We start from the raw sequence: 11,593 nt of genomic DNA on the forward strand, positions 1-11,593 counted from the left end.
CTGGGGACCCCTACTCAACATTTCTAACATCAGTTTCTACATGCTGGGGACCCCTACTCAACATTTCTAACATCAGTTTCTACATGCTGGGGACCCCTACTCAACATTTATAACATCAGTTTCTAAATGCTGGGGACCCCTACTCAACATTTATAACATCAGTTTCTTCATGCTGGGGACCCCTACTCAACATTTATAACATCAGTTTCTAAATGCTGGGGACCCATACTCAACATTTCTAAGATCAGTTTCTACATGCTGAGGACCCATACTCAACATTTATAACATCAGTTTCTACATGCTGGGGACCCATACCCAACATTTATAACATCAGTTTCTAAATGCTGGGGACCCATACTCAACATTTCTAAGATCAGTTTCTACATGCTGGGGACCCCTACTCAACATTTATAACATCAGTTTCTACATGCTGGGGACCCATACTCAACATTTATAACATCAGTTTCTACATGCTGGGGACCCATACTCAACATTTATAACATCAGTTTCTACATGCTGGGGACCCATACTCAACATTTATAACATCAGTTTCTACATGCTGGGGACCCCTACTCAACATTTATAACATCAGTTTCTACATGCTGGGGACCCCTACTCAACATTTATAACATCAGTTTCTACATGCTGGGGACCCCTACTCAACATTTATAACATCAGTTTCTACATGCTGGGGACCCCTACTCAACATTTATAACATCAGTTTCTACATGCTGGGGACCCATACTCAACATTTCTAACATCAGTTTCTACATGCTGGGGACCCATACTCAACATTTCTAACATCAGTTTCTACATGCTGGGGACCCCTACTCAACATTTATAACATCAGTTTCTACATGCTGGGGACCCATACTCAACATTTCTAACATAAAACCTTGGTGTACTCAACATGTCCGGGTTCACAATGGGGCTCTATGGGCTGGCAAGTAGACTAATAGTTGGCATAAATAGCGAGATATGACGTTCGGTCCATATCGTAGTTGAAGCAGGGTAGTTTCTGTGTGTTCTATTCGTGTCGTAGTGTATTTTAACGGGTAGTTGAAGGGTAGTTTCTGTGTGTGTGTCGTAGTGTATTTTAACAGGTAGTTGAAGGGTAGTTTATGTGTGTGTGTCGTAGTGTATTTTAACGGGTAGTTGAAGGGTAGTTTCTGTGTGTGTGTCGTAGTGTATTTTAACGGGTAGTTGAAGGGTAGTTTCTGTGTGTGTGTCGTAGTGTATTTTAACGGGTAGTTGAAGGGTAGTTTATGTGTGTGTGTCGTAGTGTATTTTAACGGGTAGTTGAAGGGTAGTTTCTGTGTGTGTCGTAGTGTATTTTAACGGGTAGTTGAAGGGTAGTTTCTGTGTGTGTGTCGTAGTGTATTTTAACGGGTAGTTGAAGGGTAGTTTCTGTGTGTGTGTCGTAGTGTATTTTAACGGGTAGTTGAAGGGTAGTTTCTGTGTGTGTTCTATTCGTGTCGTAGTTGAAGGCGGTCCATGAGCAGCTGGCTGTCCTCTCTCAGGCTCCCGTCAGCAAACCAAAGAAGAAGAAGGAGAAGAAGAAGAAGAGTGACGGCAAGGGGTCGAAGGTCGCCGCGGCCGCGACCTCGGTGACCTCGGACGCCGCCGACGACAGCAAGAGCAACAAGGCCAACAGCAAGTCCGCCCAGCCGCCCGGCAACAAGCCGGCCAATCAGAAGAAGGCCCCGGCCAGGAAAGCCAACAGCACGGTGACGGCCACCAGGTAAATTAACACCCTGAGCGGCGAGGACGGAGTTCTCCGTTCAATCAATTAGTGACGCCCAGCACTCAGGACGGAGATAGATAAAAAGGAGATTATTGATATCAAAACCGATCGCATCGCTCCACAGGCTGGGTGCGCCTGTTGCGCAACATTCGATGTTGCGCAACCGTGGGACGTCGTCGAAAATGTTCCCCCCCCATTTTAGTCGACGAAGATCTTAAAACGTGAATAACTCTTGATCTAAATCATTCCGTCCAATTCTAAGAAAAGATCATGTGTTAGACGGCCCACCGCGGTCCCGTCGCTAGTCGCGTTAGAATTAATCATACCTCCCGTTGTCGTCGATCGCATCGAGTGTTTTGGCTACATTTAGCTGCTTCAGCCACATCTGGATAACATCCGGTCCGTCGCTGTGTGTGTGTGTGTGTGTGTGTGTGTGTGTGTGTGTGTGTGTGTGTGTGTGTGTGTGTGTGTGTGTGTGTGTGTGTGTGTGTGTGTGTGTGTGTGTGTGTGTGTGTGTGTGTGTGTGTGTGTGTGTGTGTGTGTGTGTGTGTGTGTGTGTGTGTGTGTGCGCGCTATGGGAGCTCAATAGTTCCATGGTGGGGCTATGGGAGCTCAATAGTTCCATGGTGGGGCTATGGGGAGCTCAATAGTTCCATGGTGGGGCTATGGGAGCTCAATAGTTCCATGGTGGGGCTATGGGGAGCTCAATAGTTCCATGGTGGGGCTATGGGGAGCTCAATAGTTCCATGGTGGGGCTATGGGGAGCTCAATAGTTCCATGGTGGGGCTATGGGAGCTCAATAGTTCCATGGTGGGGCTATGGGGAGCTGAATAGTTCCATGGTGGGGCTATGGGGAGCTCAATAGTTCCATGGTGGGGCTATGGGGAGCTCAATAGTTCCATGGTGGGGCTATGGGAGCTCAATAGTTCCAAAGCCCTGCACCGGAAGTTCACTGAATGCATGAACAAGCATAACATTTTAACCCATTCAGGACGGGAACCCCTATTGGTGTTTTAAGCATTATTTTATACTTTAGCTATTGATTTTTTTTAATCTACTGGCCGGGGGGATGACTTTAACCCATTGGGGGCGTGTCTTTCTCCTACTGGCCGGGGGGATGACTTTAACCCATTGGGGGCGTGTCTTTCACCTACTGGCCGGGGGGATGACTTTAACCCATTGGGGGCGTGTCTTTCACCTACTGGCCGGGGGGATGACTTTAACCCATTGGGGGCGTGTCTTTCTCCTACTGGCCGGGGGGATGACTTTAACCCATTGGGGGCGTGTCTTTCACCTACTGGCCGGGGGGATGACTTTAACCCATTGGGGGCGTGTCTTTCTCCTACTGGCCGGGGGGATGACTTTAACCCATTGGGGGCGTGTCCCCGGCCTACTGGCCGGGGGGATGACTTTAACCCATTGGGGGCGTGTCTTTCACCTACTGGCCGGGGGGATGACTTTAACCCATTGGGGGCGTGTCCCCGGCCTACTGGCCGGGGGGATGACTTTAACCCATTGGGGGCGTGTCTTTCACCTACTGGCCGGGGGGATGACTTTAACCCATTGGGGGCGTGTCTTTCTCCTACTGGCCGGGGGGATGACTTTAACCCATTGGGGGCGTGTCTTTCTCCTACTGGCCGGGGGGATGACTTTAACCCATTGGGGGCGTGTCTTTCACCTACTGGCCGGGGGGATGACTTTAACCCATTGGGGGCGTGTCTTTCTCCTACTGGCCGGGGGGATGACTTTAACCCATTGGGGGCGTGTCCCCGGCCTACTGGCCGGGGGGATGACTTTAACCCATTGGGGGCGTGTCTTTCACCTACTGGCCGGGGGGATGACTTTAACCCATTGGGGGCGTGTCCCCGGCCTACTGGCCGGGGGGATGACTTTAACCCATTGGGGGCGTGTCTTTCACCTACTGGCCGGGGGGATGACTTTAACCCATTGGGGGCGTGTCTTTCTCCTACTGGCCGGGGGGATGACTTTAACCCATTGGGGGCGTGTCTTTCTCCTACTGGCCGGGGGGATGACTTTAACTCATTGGGGGCGTGTCCCCGGCCTACTGGCCGGGGGGATGACTTTAACACATTGGGGGCGTGTCTTTCACCTACTGGCCGGGGGGATGACTTTAACCCATTGGGGGCGTGTCTTTCACCTACTGGCCGGGGGGATGACTTTAACTCATTGGGGGCGTGTCTTTCTCCTACTGGCCGGGGGGATGACTTTAACCCATTGGGGGCGTGTCTTTCACCTACTGGCCGGGGGGATGACTTTAACCCATTGGGGGCGTGTCTTTCACCTACTGGCCGGGGGGATGACTTTAACCCATTGGGGGCGTGTCTTTCACCTACTGGCCGGGGGGATGACTTTAACCCATTGGGGGCGTGTCTTTCACCTACTGGCCGGGGGGATGACTTTAACCCATTGGGGGCGTGTCTTTCACCTACTGGCCGGGGGGATGACTTTAACCCATTGGGGGCGTGTCTTTCACCTACTGGCCGGGGGGATGACTTTAACCCATTGGGGGCGTGTCTTTCACCTACTGGCCGGGGGGATGACTTTAACCCATTGGGGGCGTGTCTTTCACCTACTGGCCGGGGGGATGACTTTAACTCATTGGGGGCGTGTCTTTCTCCTACTGGCCGGGGGGATGACTTTAACCCATTGGGGGCGTGTCTTTCTCCTACTGGCCGGGGGGATGACTTTAACCCATTGGGGGCGTGTCTTTCACCTACTGGCCGGGGGGATGACTTTAACCCATTGGGGGCGTGTCTTTCACCTACTGGCCGGGGGGATGACTTTAACCCATTGGGGGCGTGTCCCCGGCCTACTGGCCGGGGGGATGACTTTAACCCATTGGGGGCGTGTCCCCGGCCTACTGGCCGGGGGGATGACTTTAACCCATTGGGGGCGTGTCTTTCACCTACTGGCCGGGGGGATGACTTTAACCCATTGGGGGCGTGTCTTTCTCCTACTGGCCGGGGGGATGACTTTAACCCATTGGGGGCGTGTCTTTCACCTACTGGCCGGGGGGATGACTTTAACCCATTGGGGGCGTGTCTTTCACCTACTGGCCGGGGGGATGACTTTAACCCATTGGGGGCGTGTCTTTCTCCTACTGGCCGGGGGGATGACTTTAACCCATTGGGGGCGTGTCTTTCTCCTACTGGCCGGGGGGATGACTTTAACCCATTGGGGGCGTGTCTTTCACCTACTGGCCGGGGGGATGACTTTAACCCATTGGGGGCGTGTCTTTCTCCTACTGGCCGGGGGGATGACTTTAACCCATTGGGGGCGTGTCTTTCTCCTACTGGCCGGGGGGATGACTTTAACCCATTGGGGGCGTGTCTTTCACCTACTGGCCGGGGGGATGACTTTAACCCATTGGGGGCGTGTCTTTCACCTACTGGCCGGGGGGATGACTTTAACCCATTGGGGGCGTGTCTTTCTCCTACTGGCCGGGGGGATGACTTTAACCCATTGGGGGCGTGTCTTTCTCCTACTGGCCGGGGGGATGACTTTAACCCATTGGGGGCGTGTCTTTCTCCTACTGGCCGGGGGGATGACTTTAACCCATTGGGGGCGTGTCTTTCACCTACTGGCCGGGGGGATGACTTTAACCCATTGGGGGCGTGTCTTTCTCCTACTGGCCGGGGGGATGACTTTAACCCATTGGGGGCGTGTCTTTCACCTACTGGCCGGGGGGATGACTTTAACCCATTGGGGGCGTGTCTTTCTCCTACTGGCCGGGGGGATGACTTTAACTCATTGGGGGCGTGTCCCCGGCCTACTGGCCGGGGGGATGACTTTAACCCATTGGGGGCGTGTCCCCGGCCTACTGGCCGGGGGGATGACTTTAACCCATTGGGGGCGTGTCTTTCACCTACTGGCCGGGGGGATGACTTTAACCCATTGGGGGCGTGTCTTTCACCTACTGGCCGGGGGGATGACTTTAACCCATTGGGGGCGTGTCCCCGGCCTACTGGCCGGGGGGATGACTTTAACCCATTGGGGGCGTGTCCCCGGCCTACTGGCCGGGGGGATGACTTTAACCCATTGGGGGCGTGTCTTTCACCTACTGGCGGGGATGACTTTAACCCATTGGGGGCGTGTCCCCGGCCTACTGGCCGGGGGGATGACTTTAACCCATTGGGGGCGTGTCCCCGGCCTACTGGCCGGGGGGATGACTTTAACCCATTGGGGGCGTGTCTTTCTCCTTTCTTCGTCTTCAGACAACCCAAAAAGGGCGGCTCCGGGAAGGCGGGGTCGGGGGGCGGGCCGGCCAACGGCGAGGAAGGGGAGGAGCCGTCGCTGCCGATGTCGTACGACGAGAAGCGCCAGCTCTCGCTGGACATCAACCGCCTGCCGGGCGAGAAGCTGGGCCGCGTGGTGCACATCATCCAGTCCCGGGAGCCCTCCCTGAGGGACTCCAACCCCGACGAGATCGAGATCGACTTCGAGACGCTCAAGCCCTCCACGCTGCGCGAGCTGGAGCGCTACGTCAAGTCCTGTCTGCAGAAGAAGCAACGGAAGCTACTGCGTAAGTCTGGAGTGGGGGTCCGGGGACCCCTAGGGGTCCTCGAGGGAGTTCCAGGGGGTCCCCAGCTAAATGATAGTTAGGAACCAAATGGAACCTTATGGGTCTGTAACTCTGAGAGTGTACAAATGGAACAAATGGTTCCATTTGTACACTCTCAGAGTTAAATTAACAGTTTTTTTACAATATACATTGGGGGTCCCAGAGATAGATATGCCATTAAATGGGGGGTTCGTAGACTAATATGCATGTCAAACTGGGGGTCCTTGAAATTAAACGGGTTGAGAATCACTGCTAGAGCCGTAATAAAAATCTTCTCTTATGGGGCGTCCCTGGCATATCTTTTCAAATGGGGGTCCGCGGGCTAATTAGTGTCAATTTGGGGGTCCTTGACATGACAAAGTTTGGGAACCACTGCCCTAAGCCACTTAGACCTGAAGTCTGTAACTTGCCTGACTATAGAATCAACCTGGGGACCCCCTGACTATACTATAGTCAGGGTGGTGGTCCCCAGGTTGATTCTATAGTCAGGGTGGTGGTCCCCAGGTTGATTCTATAGTCAGGGTGGTGGTCCCCAGGTTGATTCTATAGTCAGGGTGGTGGTCCCCAGGTTGATTCTATAGTCAGGGTGGTGGTCCCCAGGTTGATTCTATAGTCAGGGTGGTGGTCCCCAGGTTGATTCTATAGTCAGGGTGGTGGTCCCCAGGTTGATTCTATAGTCAGGGTGGTGGTCCCCAGGTTGATTCTATAGTCAGGGTGGTGGTCCCCAGGTTGATTCTATAGTCAGGGGGTTCCCAGGTTGATTCTATAGTCAGGGTGGTGGTCCCCAGGTTGATTCTATAGTCAGGGTGGTGGTCCCCAGGTTGATTCTATAGTCAGGGTGGTGGTCCCCAGGTTGATTCTATAGTCAGGGTGGTGGTGCCCAGGTTGATTCTATAGTCAGGGGGTCCCCAGGTTGATTCTATAGTCAGGGTGGTGGTCCCCAGGTTGATTCTATAGTCAGGGTGGTGGTCCCCAGGTTGATTCTATAGTCAGGGGGTCCCCAGGTTGATTCTATAGTCAGGGGGTCCCCAGGTTGATTCTATAGTCAGGGGGTCCCCAGGTTGATTCTATAGTCAGGGTGGTGGTCCCCAGGTTTATTCTATAGTCAGGGGGTCCCCAGGTTGATTCTATAGTCAGGGTGGTGGTCCCCAGGTTTATTCTATAGTCAGGGTGGTGGTGCCCAGGTTGATTATATAGTCAGGGTGGTGGTCCCCAGGTTGATTCTATAGTCAGGGTGGTGGTCCCCAGGTTGATTCTATAGTCAGGGGGTCCCCAGGTTGATTCTATAGTCAGGGTGGTGGTGCCCAGGTTGATTCTATAGTCAGGGTGGTGGTCCCCAGGTTGATTCTATAGTCAGGGTGGTGGTCCCCAGGTTGATTCTATAGTCAGGGTGGGGGTCCCCAGGTTGATTCTATAGTCAGGGTGGTGGTCCCCAGGTTGATTCTATAGTCAGGGGTTCCCCAGGTTGATTCTATAGTCAGGGTGGTGGTCCCCAGGTTGATTCTATTGTTTTATTTAGCTGCCAGGGCCAGGTGGGCAACCTTTAGTGTTTTATTTATCTGCCAGGGGCAGGTGGGCAACCCTTAGTGTTTTATTTAGCTGCCAGGGGCAGGTGGGCGACCCTTAGTGTTTTATTTAGCTGCCAGGGGCAGGTGGGCAACCCTTAGTGTTTTATTTAGCTGCCAGGGGCAGGTGGGCGACCCTTAGTGTTTTATTTAGCCGCCAGGGGCAGGTGGGCAACCCTTAGTGTTTTATTTAGCTGCCAGGGGCAGGTGGGCGACCCTTAGTGTTTTATTTAGCTGCCAGGGGGCAGGTGGGCAACCTTTAGTGTTTTATTTATCTGCCAGGGGCAGGTGGGCGACCCTTAGTGTTTTATTCAGCTGCCAGGGGCAGGTGGGCAACCCTTAGTGTTTTATTTAGCTGCCAGGGGCAGGTGGGCGACCCTTAGTGTTTTATTTAGCTGCCAGGGGCAGGTGGGCAACCCTTAGTGTTTTATTTAGCTGCCAGGGGCAGGTGGGCGACCCTTAGTGTTTTATTTAGCCACCAGGGGCAGGTGGGCAACCCTTAGTGTTTTATTTAGCTGCCAGGGGCAGGTGGGCAACCCTTAGTGTTTTATTTAGCCGCCAGCGGCAGGTGGGCAACCCTTGGTGTCAACGCCTGACTCATGTCTCTCTCTCTCTCTCTCTCTCTCACAGAGAAGGCAGCAGGAGGCGGGTCCGGGGGCGGAGCTAGTCGTTTGAGTGGCAGCTCATCTTCCTCCTCTGACTCCTCCTCTACTGGAAGCTCCTCCTCCTCCGACTCAGACTGATCAACACGTGCACACAGACACACACACACACACACACACTCTCTTCATATAAATTATATCGTGTCTCATACACTCATTTAAATCCAATAAATGCTCATGTATGTGTGCGTGCGTGTGTGTGTGTGTGTGACACACACACACACACACGCACGCACACACACACACACACACACACAGTATATTTGCGTGTGAACACACATGTATGACAGACAAACACTGAATGTTTCTTTGACACATACGCACGCAACACACACACACACACACAAACACACAAACACACACATACAAACACACACACACACACACACACACAAACAGACAGACTATGTAAATATTGGGAGCTGTTTATTTTAGCTACTAGCTGGTGGTTGTTGGAGGACTGCAGACAGACAGACAGGACGGCAGACAGACAGACAGGACGGCAGACAGACAGACAGGACGGCAGACAGACAGACAGGACGGCAGACAGACAGACAGGACGGCAGACAGACAGGAAAGCAACGACAATTCAACCACCAACTAACAAGAAGAAGACTGGATCCCCACCTTATACCATTAACAACCGTTAGACAGACAGACAGACAGGCAGACAGGCAGGCAGGCAGGCAGGCAGGCAGGCAGGCAGTCAGACAGGCAGGCAGGCAGACAGGCAGGCAGGCAGACAGGCAGGCAGGCAGGCAGGCAGGCAGGCAGACACACAGACAGACACACAGACAGACACACAGACACACAGACAGACAGGCTGTCTGTCATAAACACAGCTCTGTTGCCGTAGAAACCGTGTTCTTCTGGGACGGCCACGCCTCTGTCAACATTCCACAAAACCTCTGCTGCACTGCATCATGGGAGAAGTTGCAAACAACCCCCCCCCCCCCCCTTTTGGATCGACATATTCGATCCGTTATTCTTACACTCTCAGAGTTACAGACCCGTAAGAGTCCATTTGGTTCCATGTGTACACTCTCAGAGTTACAGACCCGTAAGGGTCCATTTGGTTCCATGTGTACACTCTCAGAGTTACAGACCCGTAAGGGTCCATTTGGTTCCATGTGTTACACTCTCAGAGTTACAGACCTGTAAGGGTCCATTTGGTTCCATGTGTTACACTCTGTTACACACCTGTAAGGTTTTTACACGTTTTTTTTCATGAAATCCCGAGGCGCCAGGAACGCCTTTAACGTGTTTTGGAGCTTGTTATTGATTCATAATCGTCTCTCTAATAATTTCCGTAAAGCGTAATACACAATGTTATGGGGCAAAGATGGCGGCCCGTACACAATGCTATGGGGCAAAGATGGCGGCCCGTGCACAATGCTATGGGGCAAAGATGGCGGCCTGTACACAATGCTATGGGGCAAAGATGGCTGCCCATACACAATGCTATGGGGCAAAGATGGCGGCCTGTACACAATGCTATGGGGCAAAGATGGCGGCCCGTACACAATGCTATGGGGCAAAGATGGCGGCTCAATACTAAGTCATCGTTACCGCACGGTTAAAATATGAATGCTGTTTTTGGGGGACCAGAAACGCCGAGTATTCCCAGGGGAATAAAGCGCTGACTGTGGTGGCGGTAGCCCACAGCGCCGGAGGTTTTAGTGGCGGCCGATGAGTTAAAACACTGGTTCCCCCAAATTGACACTAATTAGCCCACGGACCCCCATTTGAAGAGATATGCCAGGGACCCCCAATTTCAAGGACCCCCCAGTTTGACATGAATTAGGCTACGGACCCCCATTTCTATCTCTGGGACCCTCGATTTATATTGTATAATCAATGTTAATTTAACTCTGAGAATGTACAAATGGAACCATTTCCACTTGTATACTCAGTTACAGACCCATAAGGGTCTATTTGGTTCCAAACTATCATTTAGCTGGGGACCCCCTGGAACCCCCTCAAGGACCCCTGGGGGTCCCCGGACCCCACTTTGGGGAGTTAGAACACTATTTTGAGCGTGAGGTCAACCAAGGACTGTCAAAGATGTCAGAATAACGGATCCAATGAATGGCTAGCAACCCTCCCTCCCTCCCCTCCCCTTGTTAGTAAACAAACACCGCTATTGGTCAGAGCTTAGTAAACAAACACTGCTATTGGTCAGAGATAAGTAAACAAACACTGCTATTGGTCAGAGAGAAACAAAGCAACTCTGCAAAAAAAAAAAAGCCGAACCAACAACAGCCTCCTGGAAGAAGATGGAATTTACCTTTCTTTACTTTTTTTCTTTTTTTCCCTCCAACACTAAGTTTTTTTTTCTTTTCTTTAGTTTATATTTTTATTTCCAGGTTGTTTGTTTGTTTGTTTGTTGATACTCGTTTTGTCGGCTAAAATAAATCTTTTAAAAAACCACAGCACCACCTAGTGTATAGCGTACACACTGCTCTGTCCTGTGAATAAATACTACATCAAATATACATATCTATAAAACACACAGAATACTCCCAAATGATACAAAAGTGTATGTGCAGCGTTGTGGTAGGGCCGCTTCAAAGATAATGCCATTATCATTATTTTTATTTCATTTGTATTATTATTATTATTATTATTTTGTGCACACAACGCATTGCAGTGTGTTGTGAGCTTTTTAAAACTCATTCGCCGCCTGGAACGTCTTTTGACACCTTCTGGTCCACAGAGATTGTGTATATATGTGTATATATATATATATACTGGGAGACCAGTATCAACTCAGCCACCAGGGGGCGGTGGTGGCGGCGGCGAATGAGTCGGGTGGAAAACCTCACATGTTCCAAAAGTGTTAAACTTTTTTACGATTCAAATTGGACGGCAGCAAAACGTAGCAGATCTACAAGCTCCAAACGCGCTTTGACCTTGTAGATCTGCTCCTTTTGATGCTTTTGGGTTTTTTTTGTCTGACCGAAATTATGTAGGGCCGTTATTTTATATGGAGGAAATAACACAAAAAGGTTATAATAATGATAATAATAATAATGTGTAT

General features: G+C 51.4%; 1 protein-coding gene across 4 annotated transcripts in view; it reads left to right on the forward strand.

Moving 5' to 3' along the window:
• Positions 1–10,719, forward strand: part of brd3b (bromodomain containing 3b) — a 42,270-nt gene extending 31,551 nt beyond the window's left edge. For 2 of the 4 annotated variants that reach the window (XM_079515638.1, XM_079515640.1), the window contains exons 11-13: positions 1,482–1,741; positions 5,980–6,287; positions 8,522–10,719. In XM_079515638.1, coding sequence (XP_079371764.1) covers positions 1,482–1,741; positions 5,980–6,287; positions 8,522–8,634 — 681 coding nt within the window. In that variant the 3' untranslated portion in view covers positions 8,635–10,719. The remainder of the gene's footprint in view (positions 1–1,481; positions 1,742–5,979; positions 6,288–8,521) is intronic. The other 2 variants (XM_079515641.1, XM_079515639.1) reach the window with 1 other exon arrangement.
• The last annotated feature ends 874 nt before the right edge of the window (positions 10,720–11,593 follow it).

Source organism: Electrona antarctica, assembly GCF_951216825.1.
Source record: "Electrona antarctica genome assembly, chromosome: 12".
Lineage (NCBI taxonomy): Eukaryota > Metazoa > Chordata > Actinopteri > Myctophiformes > Myctophidae > Electrona > Electrona antarctica.